The sequence below is a fragment of the Peromyscus maniculatus genome, chromosome 23, assembly GCF_049852395.1.
Source record: "Peromyscus maniculatus bairdii isolate BWxNUB_F1_BW_parent chromosome 23, HU_Pman_BW_mat_3.1, whole genome shotgun sequence".
NCBI classification, from domain to species: Eukaryota; Metazoa; Chordata; class Mammalia; order Rodentia; family Cricetidae; genus Peromyscus; species Peromyscus maniculatus.
The window spans coordinates 41,722,548-41,742,421 of record NC_134874.1 but is presented as its reverse complement, the minus strand read 5'-3'; the positions used below and the strand labels follow the sequence as shown (position 1 = coordinate 41,742,421).

Here is a 19,874-nt window from a genome sequence, read left to right as displayed (position 1 = left end):
GTTACCAATTTTCTGTATTGGTTACCTTTTTCATTACTATGATAAAATACATGGCAAATCAACTTAAGGAAGTTTCCTTTGCCTCACAATTTGAGTGTACAGACCATATTACAAGGAAAGCATGGCAGCAGGAGTATGAGGTGGCTGGTCATAATATATCCAAGTCAGGAAGCCCAGTGATATAGATACCGGTATGCCAACTTTCCCCTTTTTTATTCAGTGTGGGACCTCAGCCTATAAAATAGTGCTGCTCACCTTCAGGGTGGATCTTCCAATCTCAGTTAAACATCTCTCTCAGTTAAAGACCCTCCTACATATACCCAGAAGTTTGTCTTCTACATCCCATCAAGTTAGCAAGCAAGACTAACCATTATAATCACAAACAGATCTCTAATGGTTTAACAGAATCTACAGTTGGAAATAATTTTTTAGCTTGAATTTAATTAATGTAGATGAGGTTGTAACATTTGTTTTTGTATAATCATTCCTTATGACTCCATATTAAAATTCACCAGTGGTCTAGCTTTCATAAGGATACAAAAAAGAAAAGAAAGGTGTTAGGTTTTGTAGCTATTGTACTGGTGGATGCAATAAGGGCTACAATATCATGCTTGAAACATATTTTTATGATACTTTACCCTGCCAATCAAGAGTATTGTCATGCGTTAACAGCATTTTAGTCAACAACCCACACAATATTATGGTAGCTCTTATAATGCTAACACAAAAAGTTCCTATCATTCAGTGATGTCATGACAATTACACAATAGTACAAAGTGTGGAATTCTCTGTACACACTTGAATCCTGATGTTCAGAAAGAGATGTAGGAAGACACTGGGGTCAACTTCAGGTTCTGTTTACATGGAAATGTGGCTGGCAGGAGCTACTTACAATCCACAAAAGGAAGGTGAATCTGCCTGTAGAATGACCTTCTTCCCTGCATTCTACAGGAATGGGAATAATTAAGCTGTCCAATGAGGTGCTTTGCTGAAAGAAAAGGGGTGGGGGTAAAAGGGGCTACTGGGTTAAAGCACATGGATATGTGTGAATTGTGGTATAGTTTGTGATAGACACATGCTATGAGCCTTACAAACTTCAATGGCTATGCAATATCATCTTCTGCACTATAACTTATATGGCAGCCATAGGGAGGATATCAGGGCAACTGAAGGCAGGACATGGTGAATTTGGGCCAGGAAGTCCAGAAGTGTAGATGTATAAGCTATTGAAACCCACATAACTAGCTAGCACTTACCACCCTGGGCCACCACTTGTCTAGAGCCCAATTTCACAGCTGTCCACTCATCCACTGGCTCCTGTCTATTTGTGGTATGGTTCTGGGACCTACGCTCTTGTCTGAATGGTGTCTTGGGACCTGGGGCCCTCTTCAGATGAATGTCCACATGCCCACAGCTTCCCAAACTCTGGAGAGACAAAGGGAGCAGGGACAATCAGGTAATATGTGGGCTTTGTGCATAGGAGTGTCCACAAAATAGTTCTCATTCAAAGGGAATAAAATGCACTTTATTTCAAGTCAAATATTAGTGGCTGTGGCCTAGCAACATGGATTTAGGTGGAAGTGGTTACATGAACCTTTTTTGTTTTGTTTGTTTTGTTTTTTCGAGACAGGGTTTCTCTGTGTAGCTTTGCACCTTTCCTGGAACTCGCTCTGTAGACCAGGCTGGCCTCTAACTCACAGAGATCTGCCTGCCTCGGCCTCCCGAGTGCTGGGATTAAAGATATCCGCCACCACGCCCGGCACCATGAACCTTTATAGTCACAAAACAAAGTCGTAAATCAAGGCATTACTCAATAGAGTGGTATGGCTATCAGGTTGTAAGTGGCTGTATTAGTTACTTCTCTGCTGCTATGATAAAATACCATGACCAAAAGCAATGTAAGGAAGAGTTTATTTTGGCTTATGGTTTAAGAGAAGTAAGAGTCCATCATGATGGGGAAGGCATGGCATGGTGGCAGGAGCAAGAAAGTGGTTGATCACATTTTCATCCATGCACAGGAAGCAGAGAGGGAGAGTAGGAATTGGGGCAAGGCTTTAAGTCCTCAAGGCCTGCCCAGTGATGTACTTCCTCTAGCAATGCTGTACTTCCTGGAGGTTCCATAACATCCCCAAACAGTACCACTGACTGTGGAACAAATGTTCAAATACATGAGCCTGTGGGGGGCATTCCTCACGTAAATCAACACAATGGGTTGAAGCAAAATGGGCAAACTTCTGGCACTGGCTGCGAATGCTATCTGTAGTTAGCTTTGGGGTGGTGGGAGCAAGTGATCTGCTAAATTAACGCATTCTGAACATTTTACTGGTTACAAAAGGTATCTATTTTTGACACAGGAGGTAGTAATTACATGTCCCTAATATGATACTTCACTGAGCTATATAATTTTGATGTTTGTCACATTTTTCTTTTGTTCAAGGAAATGTTTATTACACAAAATATGATGGAGGAAAACATAAAGGAAGGATTGTATAAGGACACTATAAAACACAATGGGATCATGGGTATGTTAATTCTGCTGGATGTGGTATAGGTGCTATGAATGTAAACATGTTAGTAAACAAAAATATATGCAATTCATGTCAATTATAAGCCAATAAACTTCAAGAAGATGTGTCAAATCCTGGTGTTAAAAATGAAGTGCATAGGCTGGGTGGTGGTGGCGCATGCCTTTAATCCCATCACTCGGGAGGCAGAGCCAAGCAGATCTCTGTGAGTTCGAGGCCAGCCTGGGTGAGTTCCAGGAAAGGCACAAAGCTATACAGAGAAACCCTGTCTCGAAAAACCAAAAAAAAAAAGTGCATAGTATTCATTAGACAAAAATCAATATTAGGTAAAACAACAAAGAGACCTAGTCTATGATCTCAATAACTGAGAAAATAAATATTTTGTTTAAAAAAAAAAGATGAAGCTGACAAAATGGCTTAACTAGTAGAGATAAAAGGCTTGACACCAAGGCTGATGACCTCAGTTCGATTCTCAAGACCTACATAATGGAAGGAGAGAACTGACTCCTGAATGCTGTCCTCTGGTCTCCATATAGTCTCTGTCTCAGGCTCACTCACTCACTCATACACACAAAATAAGTAAGTAAATGAAATTTTCAAAAACGGTTGCAGGGAGACTAAAAAAAATTCCAAAATAAAGAAAAAAAAAAAAGAGGTATTGAAAAGGAGCGTATCACAAAGAATATCAGCAATTCCAGGTAACTTCAATAAGGAAAAATTATATGTTCATTTGTGTTATATATCTGAACTCATATCTCACATCATAGTGGAGACACCCTATGAGATGTGTTCTTAGTGATTCTGACATTCTGCAAACATTACCAAATAAATTTATACAAACCTCAGTTACATGTTACAGCTGCTATCATGTATGAATCTACTGTGAACATAACATCTTGATGTGTCACATGTCTATGTATTATAAAGCTATATAGCATTAACTTGGCAATGAGAAGAATAAATATAACTGTGGAAATGAAGACAGAGTCCTTAAAAAAATCCTTGCCTTTTAGATTCATAGATGACAGAGACTGGACTGCACAACAATAGGAAAATACTCTCTTTTCAATGAAAACTACAGGAACACTGGGGCAACTGTATGGTTACAGATGTTTGCACACCCTTTCCTCATTTATAGAGGAACTCATCAATAGTAAGAAATCATTTATAACTATTTAGTTTATAAATCTAAAAGCATACTAAGACATTCAGAAGGTGTTATGGGAGATAGAGTGATTGCTCGTCAAATATACACAAAGCTATATTTTAAAATTCATAATTTAAACTGCACTGAAATAATTGTATTCATCAAATAAAACAAAGGGTTAAAAATGAAGTGGCACAGTGGGAGAAACCAATTGCCTCACACACATCTAATCACTTATTAATAAGGAAGGCAAAGATAGAGACCTAGGAAGAAAAGTAGGCAAGGTATTTGAAAAGCTGTTTTATATAGGAAGTATGTACATGTTCAATAATCATAAAAATACAGAGCACACTTAGAAATGAGAAAAAACATAAAACAAAATAACAAGATAGACGAATAGTATTGATGAACACATGAAACAACTGTACATAAACTCACAATGAAGTATAAGTTGTTATTCCTTTGGAGAAAGCAGCTATGAAAGAGACAAAATATTTTCTGTTACAGGTATAAATGTATGTCATGATAACACTGGAGACACAGAAATAATAACACAAGAGCTGAAATCCTGGGAGTGGAGACAAGAGGAGACACAATCAGGAAGTGACAAATAATTATGTGGCCTAGGTGACAATCACACTCAAGGCCTTTTATGTGTAGTTAACAATGAAGCACAGACTAAGTTCTGCACAGATACTATATGCCTGTCATATTTCACGTGGACATAAAATTCATAAAGGAAATAGGCAGAACTTATGAGAAAATGAAAATTCAGAGGCACATATAAATAAATAAAACCAAGTTACATATACTGTTTGTGTTGAAAAATTTATAAACATAACCTTTTCTCCTAAATTAATTAATAATATTATCCTATCAGAATCTCAACATGGTTTATTTTTAATAGAAGGAAAAGAATCACAAAACCCTGGAACTTTTCTGGAAGGTTCAATATATGCATATAAAAATATATATGTTTGTGTATATGTGTGTATCCACAGTATATATGAAATTAACTTAGAATAAGAGCAGTAATTATGGGCTATTATTTTTTTTTGTATTTTTTATTCATCTCTGTATTTTTTTTCCTTTATTTTTCATACCAGTTACAGTTTCCCTTCCCTCCTCTCTTCATGTTCCCTCCCCCAACCTCCCTTCTACCTCCATTCAGATGGGGTAAGGTCTCCCTTGAGAATCCACAAAACATGGCATATCAAGTTGCTGCAGGACCAAGCTCCTCTTCCCTGCATCAAGGCTGAACAAGGCATCCCACCATAGGGAATAGGTTCCAAAGAGGCAGCTTATGCACAAAAGACCAAGCTACACAACTGTCACCCAGATGCAGGGGGCCTAGATTGGTCAATTACGGGCTATTATTAAATAATACTAACACACATTATGTAACTCAAATACTGTAACAACAAACTCCAAGGCATCCCAATATAAGTAAGATCCACTGATAGATTTATATGAACATGAGGTCTGTATTAAGAGCAACATAAAAGCACATATCAATCCAGTCATATTAAAAAAAAAAACACTGTTAACTAGTAGGAAAAAATAACAAAAGAGTAAAAACTCTGGCATCCAGAATGGGTGCTCAGCACTTTCTAAGCTCCCCACCCTCACCCCAGCTCACCCCATCTACAAGGTCCACCTCCTGGGATGAGTTTTAATACATACCAAGTGTCTTGGTTTTAATGTATTCCGCTTCAAGGAATTAATTCTAAGTCTCAGAACTCTCGAAGCAGAGGGGACTGGGCCTGTGCAAATGGCCATGAATCACAGGAAAAACTGACCTTTTAAGATGGACACACAAGCACATCATTGGCCCTCAACTCTCACCATTAATGAAGAGTTAAAAGTCACCTGTCACCACAGAAGAGGTTGTGAACACTCTTTCAGTGGTGACTCCCTGCATCCCAACAGGGACTGGCTACTCCAAACAGCAGACCTCCTGTAGCTTCAGTACAGAGTAAATAGTATCAAAACCATGCCAGACAACAAGTGTTCGAAAAGACATGGACATGGTAAAAGAGGAATCCTAGTACAATGAGAATATAAATGAGAATGAGAATATAAATTATTCTGTGTTTCATTTCAAAGAACTAAGCAGAACTACGATATAATCCAAACTTATAATATTGGTTATGCATTCAAAGGAATAACAAATTGCCAAAGAAATGGCATCATTCCCACGATTGCTGTAGCATTAGTCACACTCACAGACCAGACATGGAAACAACTGAAGTTCCTTTTAGATGACAGTATACCAGGCCATTCCTTCCAGTAGCAGGGCATCCAGGTGCTCCCCTGAGAGGCTGCACCCCCACACCTCAGAAAGCCTCCCAGAGGAGGAGAGGACCCAGTACCCTAGAATAAGAGCAGTAAGATTGGCTATCATTACATGACACTAACATGCAGCTTATAACTCGATTACTGTGATTAACAAAGTCCAAGGGGCCTATAAATATAAATATCATCCATCGATGGATATACATGGATGAAAGGATTGGACTGTTAAGATCAATAGAAAGACATATCAACACAACCATATGAAAATAGCATTACTATTAACAGAACACACACACACACACACACACACACACACACACACACACACCCAGCAGCAAATAAAACAGTGGACCTCTTGGCAGCCTGATGGGACCTTGGCACTTCCTACACACTCTCCCACAGCTCGCCCCACATTTCGGGTCTACTCAGTGCTGACTTGACAATCACAAGAACTTGGTGTCAGGCAGTTCTGAAACCTACCAACTGGAAAAGACATGAGGGGGGATGAGGACTCTGACAGTTCCCAAATGGGAGGGAACATAAAGGCATTCTCAGAAGCTGGCCTGGCCTAGAGGGTTTTTTTTTTAAAGGACAAAAGGAACAGTCTTTGTGTAACAAGGACTCAAGTGATTCTTCTCCTGAAATGTTCACAGGCAAACATCCTTGGGACTAGGGAGACAGCTCAGCAGTTAAGAGCAGATGCTGTTCTTCCAGAGGACCTGGGGCTTGGTTCCCAGCATCCACATTAGGCAGCTCACAACCGGCTGTAACTCCAGTTCAGGGATTCACACGCCCGCTTCTGGCACTGCCCACATTTGGTGCACACACATACACACACACATACACACACTTTAATTTAAAAAAAATGTTAAAGTCCATTTCTTTGGTACCTGGAAGAAAACAAAACATTTTTTTTTTTAAAAAAAAAAAAATTGTGTTTGAGATGTATCATAAGGATATTATACTATGAGGAACAAACGGGAGGCTTTCAGTGAAGCCCCTCCGGGGGAGCATCTGTGGGAAACTCAGGGGCGCACAAACGGTGCAAGGGGAAGTTAAGAGTGTTTAGGAGTGTGGGCGGGGATGTGGAATTTTAAGAAGATAGAATCGGACTTCAGGGAGCTGGCCTAGGTTCTGGCTTTGAGCTCCTGCTTCCCACACACCTGTAAGTCCAGGGACTAGGTGGGCCATGGAGAGGACGAGGGGGATTCTAGGGAACATACACAGCTCCTTCCGTGAACGAACGTCACATTGAGAGATCGCCTGATGATCCACCAAGTCCTCGCCACACCTGATCCGGAGCAAACGGGCAGGCGGCACAGAGCTACCCAGAGACGGCTGCAGTCGCTGACTCAGGAGGGACAGGACGCCGCGGGCTCGGGCAGCCCCACTGCCCAGGCAGGGGACGCAGCGCGCGGCCTCACCGCAGACCCCGCTCGGCCACGGCGCTCCCCGCTCGCGCACCGCCGCCTGCGGGCGCCACACGCACACTCACCATGTCCATTTCTTGGGGACGCCGGCGGCGTCTTCCTACCATTGCCCTGCATCCACCGCGTCACGGCGCTACCAAGACTGCGCAGGAGCCTCCCGGGTACCAGACTCTGAGCCCAAGATGGAGGGTCCCAGACAAAGGCCGGGCGACCCGCAGAGCCCGCCCCGGCCCTCCGTCTGTGTGTCTGATTGGACACGCCTCAGCCCACGGCTTCTGATTGGACAGGGCTTCAGGTCCTGCCCGCTGAGTGACAGTAGTCACTCCAGCGCCCACGTACAGCTGCTGGAGCCCAGGATGACAGGTTCTCAGATGCAGCTGTTGGGGACCCTGGCTCCTGTCAGGTCTCAGTGGTTGGACTACAGTCATCTCTGTGGGAGGCTTGCTCCTTGGTCCCCTCCGGCTATGGGGTAGGGACTTGGCCTGCTGCCATGAGACCTGTTGCAAATTTAGCAGATTTCAGCCTCTGCTAAGTTCCCTCAAGTCCTTACACTGTGCTTTTAAAAAGCCTGCTAGAGTCCTCTCTGGGCCACAGGTCACACTTGCATTTAATTATATATATTAAATATATATAAGTATATAAAGATATATAAGTATATAAGCAAGTCATATAAGATTATGAGTTAAATACGTGTATGTGTGTATTAGTCACAAACGGGAAGAAGATACCAGTTTTCAAAACCCTTCTAAAGTTTCCAAACTGTTCTCATTAACTTGGCCTTCAAAATGGGAAGAGATGTCTAATGTAAAGGTGTTTTCTTTTTTCTTTTTTGTATTCAGATTAAAAATAGAAAAGAAACAGGCAAAATCAATGTTGTTGGCACATGCCTGTATGTACTTTTAGAACCTGCAAGGTAAAGGCAGGGAAATCGAAATCTCAAGTGCAGCTTGGTTACAAGATGAGTTTCATGCCATCTTGGAATGCAAATGCATATGTAGACCCTGTTTCAAAATAAACAAATATAACATGTGAAATTGATGGTAACGACACAAGGCACCTAAAATATCTTAATAATCTGATCAGTGTAATACTGGTGACTTTTTTTTTTTTTTTTGGGTTTTTTGAGACAGGGTTTCTCTGTGTAGCTTTGCGCCTTTCCTGGATCTTGCTCTGTAGACCATGCTGGCCTCGAACTCACAAAGATCTGCCTGCTTCTGCCTCCCGAGTGCTGGGATTAAAGTCGTGTGCCACCACTGCCCGGCTAAAACTGGTGACATTTATGTACTATTGGGACAAACAAAACAAAACAAAACCTCACAACTTAGCAAATGTTTTAAGCCTTCAGCTTGTCTCAGTTTAGAAGAGTCACAACATCCTTTTGGGAGCTGTGACTTTCTCAGGAAGTAGGGCCTGGTATCCCAGAGGGGAGGGAATTCCTATCGATATTTCTCCTAAAATCCAAGGAAGGGAACTGTAGCAGCCTCAAAGAGAACAAAGAACTTCAAGCAGAAGTACCCAGAGGTAAACCACTGCTTTCCAACAGCTGGGGAGGACAGGTCTATTCTTCCAGAGATTGGACAGAAGCAGGCAGAGAGAGACTGTGGGGTCACAAGAGGAGGAAATGCTACCTCTTCACATCTATCTATCTACAGCCTTGGTCTGTAGAGTTCAACAAAAAGATTCCCTTTTAATTTTGCTATTTGGCCTTGGTTACTGTTGTGTGATATTTTGATTGCATTCTAACAATAAAGCTTGCTTTTGAGTTAGAGGGCGGAGCTAGCCACTAGCTGACCAAAATTAACCATAAAGCTTTGGGAGGACTGGAGGACTGAGGACAGGTAGGAGACAGGAAGTAGTAACGTGGGGGCTGAGAGAGGATCTCAGCCCTTTTGATTGGAGGGACGGAAGAGATGGGAGGTCACTGGTGGCTTTTCTGCTGCTTCTCTGATCATTCAGGTTTTTACCCTTATATCTGACTTTTTTTTTTTTTCAAGATAGGGTTTCTCTGTGTAGTTTGGTGCAGGTCTTGGCTCTTGCTCTGTAGACCAGGTTGGCCTTGAACTCACAGAGATTTGCCTGGCTCTGCCTCTCCAGTGCTGGGATTAAGGCGTGCGCCACCGCCTCTGCCGCCGCCGCCGCCGCCACCGCCACCACCACCTGGCTTGACTTCTAGTTTTTTATTGATAAAGAATAATTAGATAAACATAACAGGTTCTTAATGGTCAGCCTGTGGGTGTGGCTTCCTCCTGTGATGTGGGATATTGTGATTTTTTTATTTTATAATTAATTTAATTTTACATATCAGCCACGGATTCCCCTGTCCTCCCTCCTCCCACCTCCCAGCCTTCCTCCCAAATCTTCCTCCCATTCCCACCTCCTCCAAGGCAATGTCTCCCCTGGGGATTTAGCTTGGCCTGGTAGATTCAGTTGAGGCAGGTCCAGTCCCCTCTTCCCTACACCAAGGCTGAGCAATATGTCTCAGCATAGGCACTAGGTTCCAAAAAGCCAGCTCATGTACTAAGGACAGGTTCCAGTCCCACTGCCTGGGGGCCTCCCAAACAGTTCAAGCTAATCAACTGTCTCACTTATCCAGAGGGCCTGATCCAGTTCCCCCAGCTGAGGGGCTCCTCAGCTATTGGTTTGTAGTTCATATGTTTCCACTAGTTTGGCTATTTGTCCCTGGTCTCAATATCTCTTGCTCATATAATTACCCCACCCCCTGCTCTCTTGCTGATTGTACTCCTGGAGCTCCACCGGGGGCTTGGCCGTGGATCTCTGCATTTGCTTCCATCAGTCACTGGATGAGAGTTCTATCATGACAGTTAGGGTATTCGGCCATCAGATCACCAGAGTAGGTCAGCTTGGGCTTTCTCTCGACCACTGTCAGTAGTCTATTGTGGAGGTATCTTCGTGGATTTCTGGGCACCTCTCTAGCACTTTGCTTCTTCCTGTTCCCATGGGGTCTTCATCCTTGTTCTCCCACTCTGTTCCTAATGCAGCTGGTATCTCCTACTCCCCTAAGCTCTCTTTCCCCAAACCCTTTCCCTCCATTACCCCCTACCCCATGTCCAGGTTGCTCATGTAGATCTCATCCATTTCTCTGTTGGGTGATCCCTGTGTCTTTCTTAGGGTCCTCTTTACTAGTAGTCGCCCTGGAGTTGTGAGTAGCAGTCTAGTCATCCAGGTACTGGCTATTACAAATAATGCTGCTATGAACATAGTTGAGTATGTGTCCTTGTGGTATGATTGAGCATTCCTTGGGTATATGCCCAAGAGTGGTATAGCTGGGTCTTGAGGGAGATTGATTCCCAATTTTCTAAGAAAGTGCCATATTGATTTCCAAAGTGGTTATACAAGCTTGCATTCCCACCAGCAATGGAGGAGAGTTCCCCTAGTTCCACATACTCTCCAGCATAAAGTGTCCTCAGTGTTTTTGATCTTAGCCATTCTGACAGGCATAAGGTGGTATCTCAGAGTTGTTTTGATTTGCATTTCCCTGATGATTAGGGATGTTGAGCAATTCCTTAAATGTCTTTCCGCCATTTGAGTTTCCTCTATTGAGAATTCTCTGTTTAGTTCTATAGCCCATTTCTTATTTGGACTGTTGGTCGTTTTGATGTCTAATTTCTTGAGTTTCTTATGTATTCTGGATATCAGTCCTCTGTCAGATGTGGGGTTGGTGAAGATCTTTTCCCATTCTGTAGGCTGTCATTTTGTCTTATTGACCATGTCCTTTGCCCTACAAAAGCTTGTCAGTTTCAAGAGGTCCCACTTATTGTTTCTCTCAGTGTCTGTGCTACTGGTGTTATATTGCCAATGCATTCAAGACTACTTCCTACTTTCTCTTCTATCAGGTTCAGAGTAACTGGATTTATGTTGAGGTCTTTGATCCACTTGGACTTAAGTTTTGTGCACAGTGACAGATATGGATCTGTTTGCAGCCTTCTACACGTTGGTATCCAGTTATGCCAGCACCATTTGTTGAAGATGCTTTCTTTTTTCCATTGTACACTTTTGGCTTCTTTGTCAAAAATTATGTGTTCATAGGTGTGTAGATTAATGTCGGGGTCTTCAGTTCAGTTCCATTGGTCTACATGTCGGTTTTAATGCCAGTACCAAGCTGTTTTTACTACTGTAGCTCTACAGTAGAGCTTGAAGTCAGGGATCGTTGATGCCTCCAGAGGTTGTTTTATTGTACAGGATTCTTTTGCCTATCTTGGGTTTTTTGTTTTTCCATATGAAGTTGAGTATTGTTCTTTCCAGGTCTGTGAAGAATTGTGTTGGTATTTTGATGGGGACTGCATTGAATCTGTAGATTGCTTTTGGTAAGATTGCCATTTTTACTATGTTAATCCTACCTATCCATGAGCATGGGAGATCTTTCCATTTTCTGACAACTTCTTCAATTTTTTTTTCAGGGACTTAAAGTTCTTGTCATATAGGTCCTTCACTTGCTCAGTTAGAATTACCCTAAGGTATTTTATATCATTTGTAGCTATTGTAAATGGTGATGTATCTCTGATTTCCTTCTCAGTCTGTTTGTCATTTGTATATAGGAGGGCTACTGATTTTTTTTGAGTTAATCTTGTATCCTGCTACATTGCTGAAGGTGTTTATAAGCTGTATGAGTTCCTTGGTCAATTTTTTTGGGTCACTTATGTATGCTATCATGTCATCTGCAAATAGTGAAAGATTGACTTCTTCCAGAAAATTGTCCATCTCTTTTAAATTTTCCAGTTTTGTGGCATACAGATTTTTAAAGTATGACCTGATGATTCTCTGGATTTCCTCATTTGCCTGTTGTTATGTCTCCCTTTTCATTTCTGATTTTGTTAATTTGGATGCTCTCTGTCTGCCTTTGGTTAGTTTGGATAAGGGCTTGTCTATCTTGTTGATTTCCTCAAAGAACCAACCCTTTGTTTCATTGATTCTTTGTATTGTTCTCTTCGTTTCTATTTTTTTCTTTTATTTTACAATAGTATTCAGTTCTACATAACAGCCACAGATTCCCTTATTCTCCCCCTTCCTGCCCCCTCCCCTTCCCCCCAGCACACCCCATTTCCACCACCTCCAGATCAAAGCCACCCCCGGGGACTGAGATCGACCTGATAGACTCTGTCCAGGCAGGTCCAGTCCCCTCCTCCCAGATTGAGCCAAGCATCCCTGTATAAGTCCCAGGTTTTAAACAGCCAACTCATGCAATGAGCCCTGGACCTGGTACCACTGCCTAGATGCCTCCCAAACAGATCAAGCCAATCAACTGTCTCACCTATTCAGAGGGCCTGATCCAGTTGGGGGCCCCTCAGCCTTTGGTTCATAGTTCATGTGTTTCCATTAGTTTGGCTATTTGTCCCTGTGCTTTATCCAACCTTGGTTTCAACAATTCTCGTTCATATAAACCCTCCTCTTTCTTGCTAATTAGACTCCCAGCGCTCCACCGGGGCTTAGCAGTGGATGTCTGCATCCAGATTCCTCAGTCTTTGGATGGGGTTTCTGGCACAACTATTAGGGTGTTTGGCCATCCCATCACCAGAGTAGGTCAGTCCCGGCCATTGTTTGTAATAGCCCAAACCTGGAAACAACCTAGATGCCCTTCAACTGAAGAATGGATAAATAAATTGTGGCACATATACACAATGGAATACTACTCAGCAGAGAAAAACAATGACATCATGAGGTTTGCAGGCAAATGGATGGATCTAGAAAAAATCATCCTGAATGAGGTAACCCAGACTCAGAAAGACAAATATGGTATGTACTCTTCGTTTCTATTTTATTGATTTCAGCTCTCAATTTTATTATTTCCTGACATCTGTTCCTCCTGGGTGACTTTGCTTCTTCTTGTTCTAGAGCTTTCAGGTGTGCTGTTAAGTCACCAGTGTGAGATTTCTACAACTTCTTTATGTGGGCAGTTAGTGCTATGAATTTTCCTTTTAACACTGCTTTCAGAGTGTCCCATAAGTTTGGGTATATGGTGTATTCATTTTCATTGATCTCTAGGAAGTTTTTAATTTCTTTCTTTATTTGTTTTTTGACCCATTGGTGATTCAGTTGAGCATTATTAAGTTTCCACAAGAAATTTCTGTAATTTTTGTTGTTATTGAAGTCTAACTTTAAACCATGGTGGTCTAATAGAACATAGGATGTTATTCCATTTTTTTGTATCTGTTGAGATTTGCTTTGTGGCCAAGTATGTGGTCAATTTTAGAGAAGGTTCCATGGGGTGCTGAGAAGAAGGTATATTCTTTTTTGTTGGATGGAATGTTCTGTAGTTATTGATTAAGTCCATTTGAACCATAAGATCAGTTAAGTCCTTTATTTCTCTGTTAAGTTACGATTTGGCAGATCTGTCCATTGGTGAAAGTGGGTGTTGAGATCTCCCACTATTAATGTGTGGGGTTTTATATGTGATTTAAGCTTTAGTAATGTTTCTTTTACATATGTGGGTGCCCTCGTGTTTGGGGCATAAATGTTCAAAATTGAAACTTCATCTTGGTGGATAAGTATGTAATGTCCTTCTTGATCTCTTTTGATTGTTTTTAGTTTGAAGTCTATTTTGGTGGATATTAGGATGGCTACACTAGCTTGCTTCTTAAGACCATTAGATTGCAAAGACTTTTTCCAGCCTTTTATTCTTACTTAGTGTCTATCTTTGAATTTGAGATGTGTTTTTTGTATGCAACAAAAAGATGGGTCCACTTTTGTATCCATTCTGTTAGCCTGTGTCTTTTTATTTTTTTATTTTTATTTTTATTTTTTTTTGGTTTTTTGAGACAGGGTTTCTCTGTGTAGCTTTGCGCCTTTTCCTGGAACTCACTTGGTAGCCCAGGCTGGCCTCGAACTCACAGAGATCCACCTGGCTCTGCCTCCCGAGTGCTGGGATTAAAGGCGTGCGCCACCACCGCCCGGTTAGCCTGTGTCTTTTTATAGGTGAAGTAAGTCCATTGATATTAAGGGATATTAATGACTAGTGATTGTTCATTCCTGTTATCTTTTCTTGGTAGTGTGTGTGTACTTCTCTTCTTTAGGGTTTACTGCTGTGGGGTTATCTGTTTGCCTGTGTTTTCATGGGTGTATCAGACTTGCGTAGGTTGGAATTTTCCTTCTAGGGCTTTCTGTAGGGCTGGATTTGTGGATAGGTATTGTTTAAATCTGGTTTTGTCTTGGAATGTCTTGTTCACTCTGTCTATGATGATTGAAAGTTTTCCTGGGTATATTAGTCTAGGCTGGCATCCATGGTCTCTTAGTGTCTACATAACATCTGTCCAGGTCCTTCTGGCTTTCAAAGTCTCCATTGAGAAATTGGATGTTATTTTGATGGGTTTGCCTTTATAAGTCACTTGGCCTTTTTCCTTTGCTGCTCTTAATAGTCTTTCTTTATTTTGTAGGTTTAGTTGTTTAATTATTATGTGGCCAGGGAACTTTTTTTTTGGGGGGGGGGCATCTAGTATGTTTGGTATTCTATAGGCTTCTTGTATCTTCATAGGCATTTCCTTATTTAAGTTGGGAAAGTTTTCTTCTATGATCTTGTTGAATATATTTTCTGTGCCTTTGAGTTGGTATTCTTCTCCTTCCTCTATCCCTATTCCTCTTAGGTTTGGCCTTTTCATGGTTTCCCAGATTTTTTGGACATTTTGTGTTATTAGTTTTTTAGCTTTGGTATTTTCTTTGACTGACGAATTCATTCGTCTGTATCCTCTACACCAGAGATTCTCTCTTCCATCTCTTGTGTTCTGTTAGTTATGCTTGCATCTGTGTTTCCTGTTCGTTTACTCAGCTTTTCTGTTTCCAGCATTTTGTGTCTTCTTCATTGTTCATTTCTATTTCCCTTTTCAGGTTTTGAACTGTTTTCCTCACATGTTTAATTGCTTTTTCTGGTTTTCTTGGCTTTCTTTATGGGATTTATTGATTTCTTCCAATTTTTTTTTGTCATTTCCTCAGCTTCTTTATTGATTTCCTCCACTTTTTTGTTCATCTTTTCCTCAATTTCATTTTTTATTTTTTCTTGCAAGGCCTCTAGCATCTTCATGATGCTATTCTTAAGGTTGCTTTCTTCTGCTTCTTCTACCTTATGATGTTCAGGTCTTGCTGTTGGAGGAAGGCTAGGTTCTGGTGATACTGTATTGCTCTTTATGTTGTTGTATGTACTTCTGCCTTGACATCTGCCCCTTTCCTTATCTAATAGGCATAAAAGGTGCCTATTTCTGAGGGAGTTGCTGTTGGTCCACTCTGTACTTGTTGTGTCTGTATCTCAGGGGGCCCTTCTAGGTCTAATCTTAGCTGTTCGTTTAACTGGAGCAGGCAGCTTCTGTGTCTTGGAGAGCTGCTTTTGGGTCAACCAAAGCTAGTTGATTCTGTGACTCAAGGATTCATTCTTGGTCTTATCAGGGTTCTTGGTCCAGTCAGAGTTGACAGATTCTATGTTTCAGGAAGCCTCTCGGTGCAATGAGAGGTGGCAGATTCTGCTTCTCAGAAAGCCACTCTTGGTCTGATGAGGTCTGGCAGATTCCCTATCTCCTGATGTTACTCTTGGTCCAATGACAGCTCTTTGTCCAATGACAGCTCTTTCTCTAGGCCCCATGAGAGCTCTCTCTCTGGGCCAGATGAGAGCTGGAGGTTGGTTTCCAAGCCTCATGAGGTGGCGGGGGTGGGGTGGGGTGGGTGAAGTCTTGGGCAGATGGGTGTGGGTGCAGGGCGTGTAGACTGCAGCGTCCGCTGGGGGGGTTTGGAGAGGGGGAACCTTCCTGCAGGAGCCCTGCCCACTGGCCAGAGAGTTGGGCTGCTGTTCCCTGGGAAAGGCTGGGGTCCAGGAATGGGTCCTATGTGCAGGCCTCTCTGGGTATGAACAGAGTCACTCACCTCTGGACTGGATGGGAGCTGGGGGTTGGTTTCCAAGCCTCAGGAAGTGGCGGAGGTCTCGGGTGGATGGGTGTGGGGCCAGGGCATGTAGATTGCAGGGTCTGCTGGGGGATCTTGGAGAAGGGGAACCTTCCTGCAGGAGCCCTGCCGGCTGGCTGGCAACTGTGGCCAAGTTGGGCATCTGTTCCCCGGGAAAGGCTGGGGCCCCTGTGTGATTTTTTTTGGAACAATATTTTTCTATACATATTTCTGTGAACTCAGCAACATCCAACAAAAGGAAAGGGAAATCAATATCTATATGGCACCTATTCTTAGCCAGGTAACTCTTTCCTACTGCAGGAACATGGAGTTTTGGAGGAGAGAAGGGAGGGCTTTCTTACTTCCCGAGTCGGTTTTCTATATGCTTAAAATGGTACTTGACAATTTTCCAATGTCATTTACATTACATTCACATCTGTCTGTTAAGGCTATGACTAATTAGATAAGGCTGGATACAAGCCCCTCCAAAAGTTGTTAGTTCAGATTTGGGCTGGTTAGCCATCTATGCTGAAATTCACTGGGCTCCTTCTGATGTATGTAGTTTTCTGATGCCTGACAAGGTGGCTCAGCTCAGAAGATGAGCTGGTTGCCAACTGGGATACCAGTTGATTTTCCTCCAAACAATATTTCATTTTCTAGCTAGTTACTAGGCACTTGTTTTTCTCATGGAGATGGCAAGATTCTCGAAGTAAAAGGAAAATGACTCCTCAAAATCTTTCCTGCCTATGTACCAAGCTAATGCACTTTCATATTACAGCTTTGTATGAGCCATAGTGGACAAGGCCAGTCAAGATCCAAAGTGTGAGGAGCAGATCTTCCCTTTCAGTGGCAGCATCAGTTAAAGCACATTGCTGACAGGTCAGCTAATTATTGGCTCAGTGGTTTTGGCACTTGTGCATTAACTGTGGCATTTGGATTCATAGCACCCATGCAAACAGCCATATGCCATCCCAGCACTGCAGATGTGGAGATAGGAGAATTCCAAGATCAATGAGAGACCCTGTTTGTCTTGGTCAGTGTTCTGTTGCTGTGAAGAGACACCATGGCCATGGTAACTCATAAAAGAAAGCATTTAATTGGGGCTGGCTTACAGTTTCAGAGGGTGAGTCCATTTTTAGCATGCAGGGAAGTGTGGTAGCACGCAGGCAGACATGGTGCTGAAAAAGAAATCAAGAGCTCTACATCCAGATCCACAGGCAGCAGAAGAGAGAGCTACTAGGTCTGGTCTGAGTTTTTGAATCCCCAAAGCCCACTCCCAGTGATATACTTCCTCCAACAAGGCTACAACTATTCCAACAAGGCCACACCTCCTAATCCTTGTCAAGTAGTACCACTCCCTAATGACCATACATTCAGCTATATGAGCCTATGGGGGACCACCACACTGAAAAGAAAGGAAGAAAGAAAGAAAGAAAGAAAGAAAGGAAGAAAGAAAGAATGATAAAAGAAGACACTTGTAATCAACCTGTAGCTTTCCCATGTACTCACAGGCAAAAGTACTTACACAATACAAACATGTATGTATATATTTATTTGCCTAATAGCCCAAAGCTTCAACTGTTAAACAAGTGGACTCAGGATGGACCCTGCCTGACTCCAAAATCCAAACACTGTAGCCAGAAGTTTCTCCAGTCCTGCCCAGCTCCGTGGTCCCGCAGCCACTTATAAAATAATCACTCAGAGGCTTAATGTTATTTACAAACTGTATGGCCTATGGCAGGCCTCTTGCCAGCTAGCTCTTATATCTTAAATTAACCTATTTCTATTAATCTATGTTTTGTCTCATGTTCTGTGGCTTTACTGGTCTGCTGGCATGTTGTTGCTTCTTGGGCAGCTCGCTCACGTCTTCCCTACTTCGCCTTTCTCTTCCTGTCTCTCTACTTGGATTTCCTGCCTGCCTCTAAGCTGCCTTGCCGTAGGCCCAAATAGCTTTATTTATTAGCCAATGGGAGCAACACATATTCACAGCATACAGAAAGACATCCCACAGCATATGGCTCATGTTCTTCCTTTTGTCCTTTCAGATCTTTGATATGCTTTCTTAGTTGATATTATCCAAATTTTCAATATGTTTACTTTTAAATCATTTATTTGTTTTACTTATTTTAATTAGTCTGTGTCCCTGTGAGTATATGCCATGTATGTGCTTGTACTTGTGGAGGCTAGAAGAAGTGTGCCCTTTTGTTTTTTTGGGTTTTTCTTGAGACAGGGTCTCTCTATTAGTCCTGCTGTCTTGGAACTCTACATACACCAGGCTGGCCTTGAACTCACAGACATCAGCTTGCCTCTGCCTCCTGAGTTCTGGAATCAAAAGGTGTCCACCATTGGGCCTTCCTCAGAAGAAGGCATTGGATCTCCCGGAACTAGAGTTTGGGGTGGTTGTGAGCTGCCTGATGTGGGCGTGAGAGCCAAACCCTGGTCCTCTTCAAGAGCAGTGAGTGCTCTTAACTGCTAAGCCATCTCTCCAGCGCCAGAGGATTTCTTAAATTAACAGGAAAATATTTGCTGCTGCTTTGTAGCTTTCCAGTCTTAACTGCATTACTTAATTTCAATCTTTTGCTGGATTCAACTGTTCATCTTGTCTTGGGTTGAACTAGTTCCCCAAGTACCCACTATATGCACAGATTGCGTTAATTGGTAAGTGTGGACTGAGAACTTTGCTGAAAAAGAAATAATGTTACACAAAATTGAAACTGCCTGGTATAGTGACACACACCTTTAATTTCAGCTCTTTGAAGACAGAGGCAGGCAGAGCTCCCTGATTTTGAGGCCAGCAGGGTCTATATAGTTCCAGCCATGGATACATAGTGAAACCCTGTTGGAAAAAAATATATTGACTATTGTACTGTGGACATGACAAGATGGATGCATTCATGAACTCATAGCAGCTGTGGATACCTGTTAGAGATAAAGCCAGTCAACATTTCAGAATGGAGGGGGAAAGACACAGGGACCCACCTTTCCAGAGGCCCTCCTCCTCAACATGAGATGAGGAGCTATGGACAGTTGGGGGTTTCTGGGGTAGGGAGAATCTGTTTTAAGAGTAAGAGTGTGGACCATGGTAGGTCAACCATCCTTCGGTAGATGGTCCCACATCCGTGAATATATAAGCAGCACAAATTGGGCTCAGTTAGAGAGGGGTAACTCAAAATTGGAATGAATTTGGGGAAATGGGGCTAGAGGAACATAGGCAGGCAGGGAAACAGAAGGCAGCATCCTTAAGATAGTGGCTTCTTGATCCTGGAAAACATTGTGAAGGGAAATGGCAGCAAGGGTGGGTATCTAAACAGGACCAATAGTGGGAAGGGAGGACTCAGGGGTCCCTCTAAAGTACCCAAGCCAGTGTCCATTGAGCATTGAGTGAATGCCCAGGCTTATGGCTCGTTCCACCCTTAAAGAAAAAAGCAGTTACTTGTACTTTTCTTGTGGCTTGGTCTGCTATCTTCCCAGATAGTCAATTCTCTGTCTATTCAAGAAAATGAGCTCAGAAAACCACTAGGCAACTACCAGCATCCCTGTTACAGCAGGGTGATGATGGTTGGATCCAGAAGGGGGAGAGTCCCAAGTGAATATAATGAA

General features: G+C 42.4%; 1 protein-coding gene across 4 annotated transcripts in view; it reads right to left on the bottom strand.

The window, feature by feature from the left end:
* LOC102913379 (zinc finger protein OBI1-like) overlaps positions 1-7,625 on the bottom strand; it is a 35,872-nt gene extending 28,247 nt beyond the window's left edge. For 2 of the 4 annotated variants that reach the window (XM_076561095.1, XM_076561100.1), the window contains exons 1-2: positions 7,463-7,625; positions 5,899-6,045 (exon numbers count right to left, since the gene is read on the bottom strand). In XM_076561095.1, the coding sequence (XP_076417210.1) occupies positions 5,899-6,045; positions 7,463-7,504 (189 nt within the window). In that variant the 5' untranslated portion in view covers positions 7,505-7,625. The remainder of the gene's footprint in view (positions 1-5,898; positions 6,046-7,462) is intronic. The other 2 variants (XM_076561096.1, XM_076561099.1) reach the window with 2 other exon arrangements.
* Between the last annotated feature and the right edge of the window lie 12,249 nt (positions 7,626-19,874).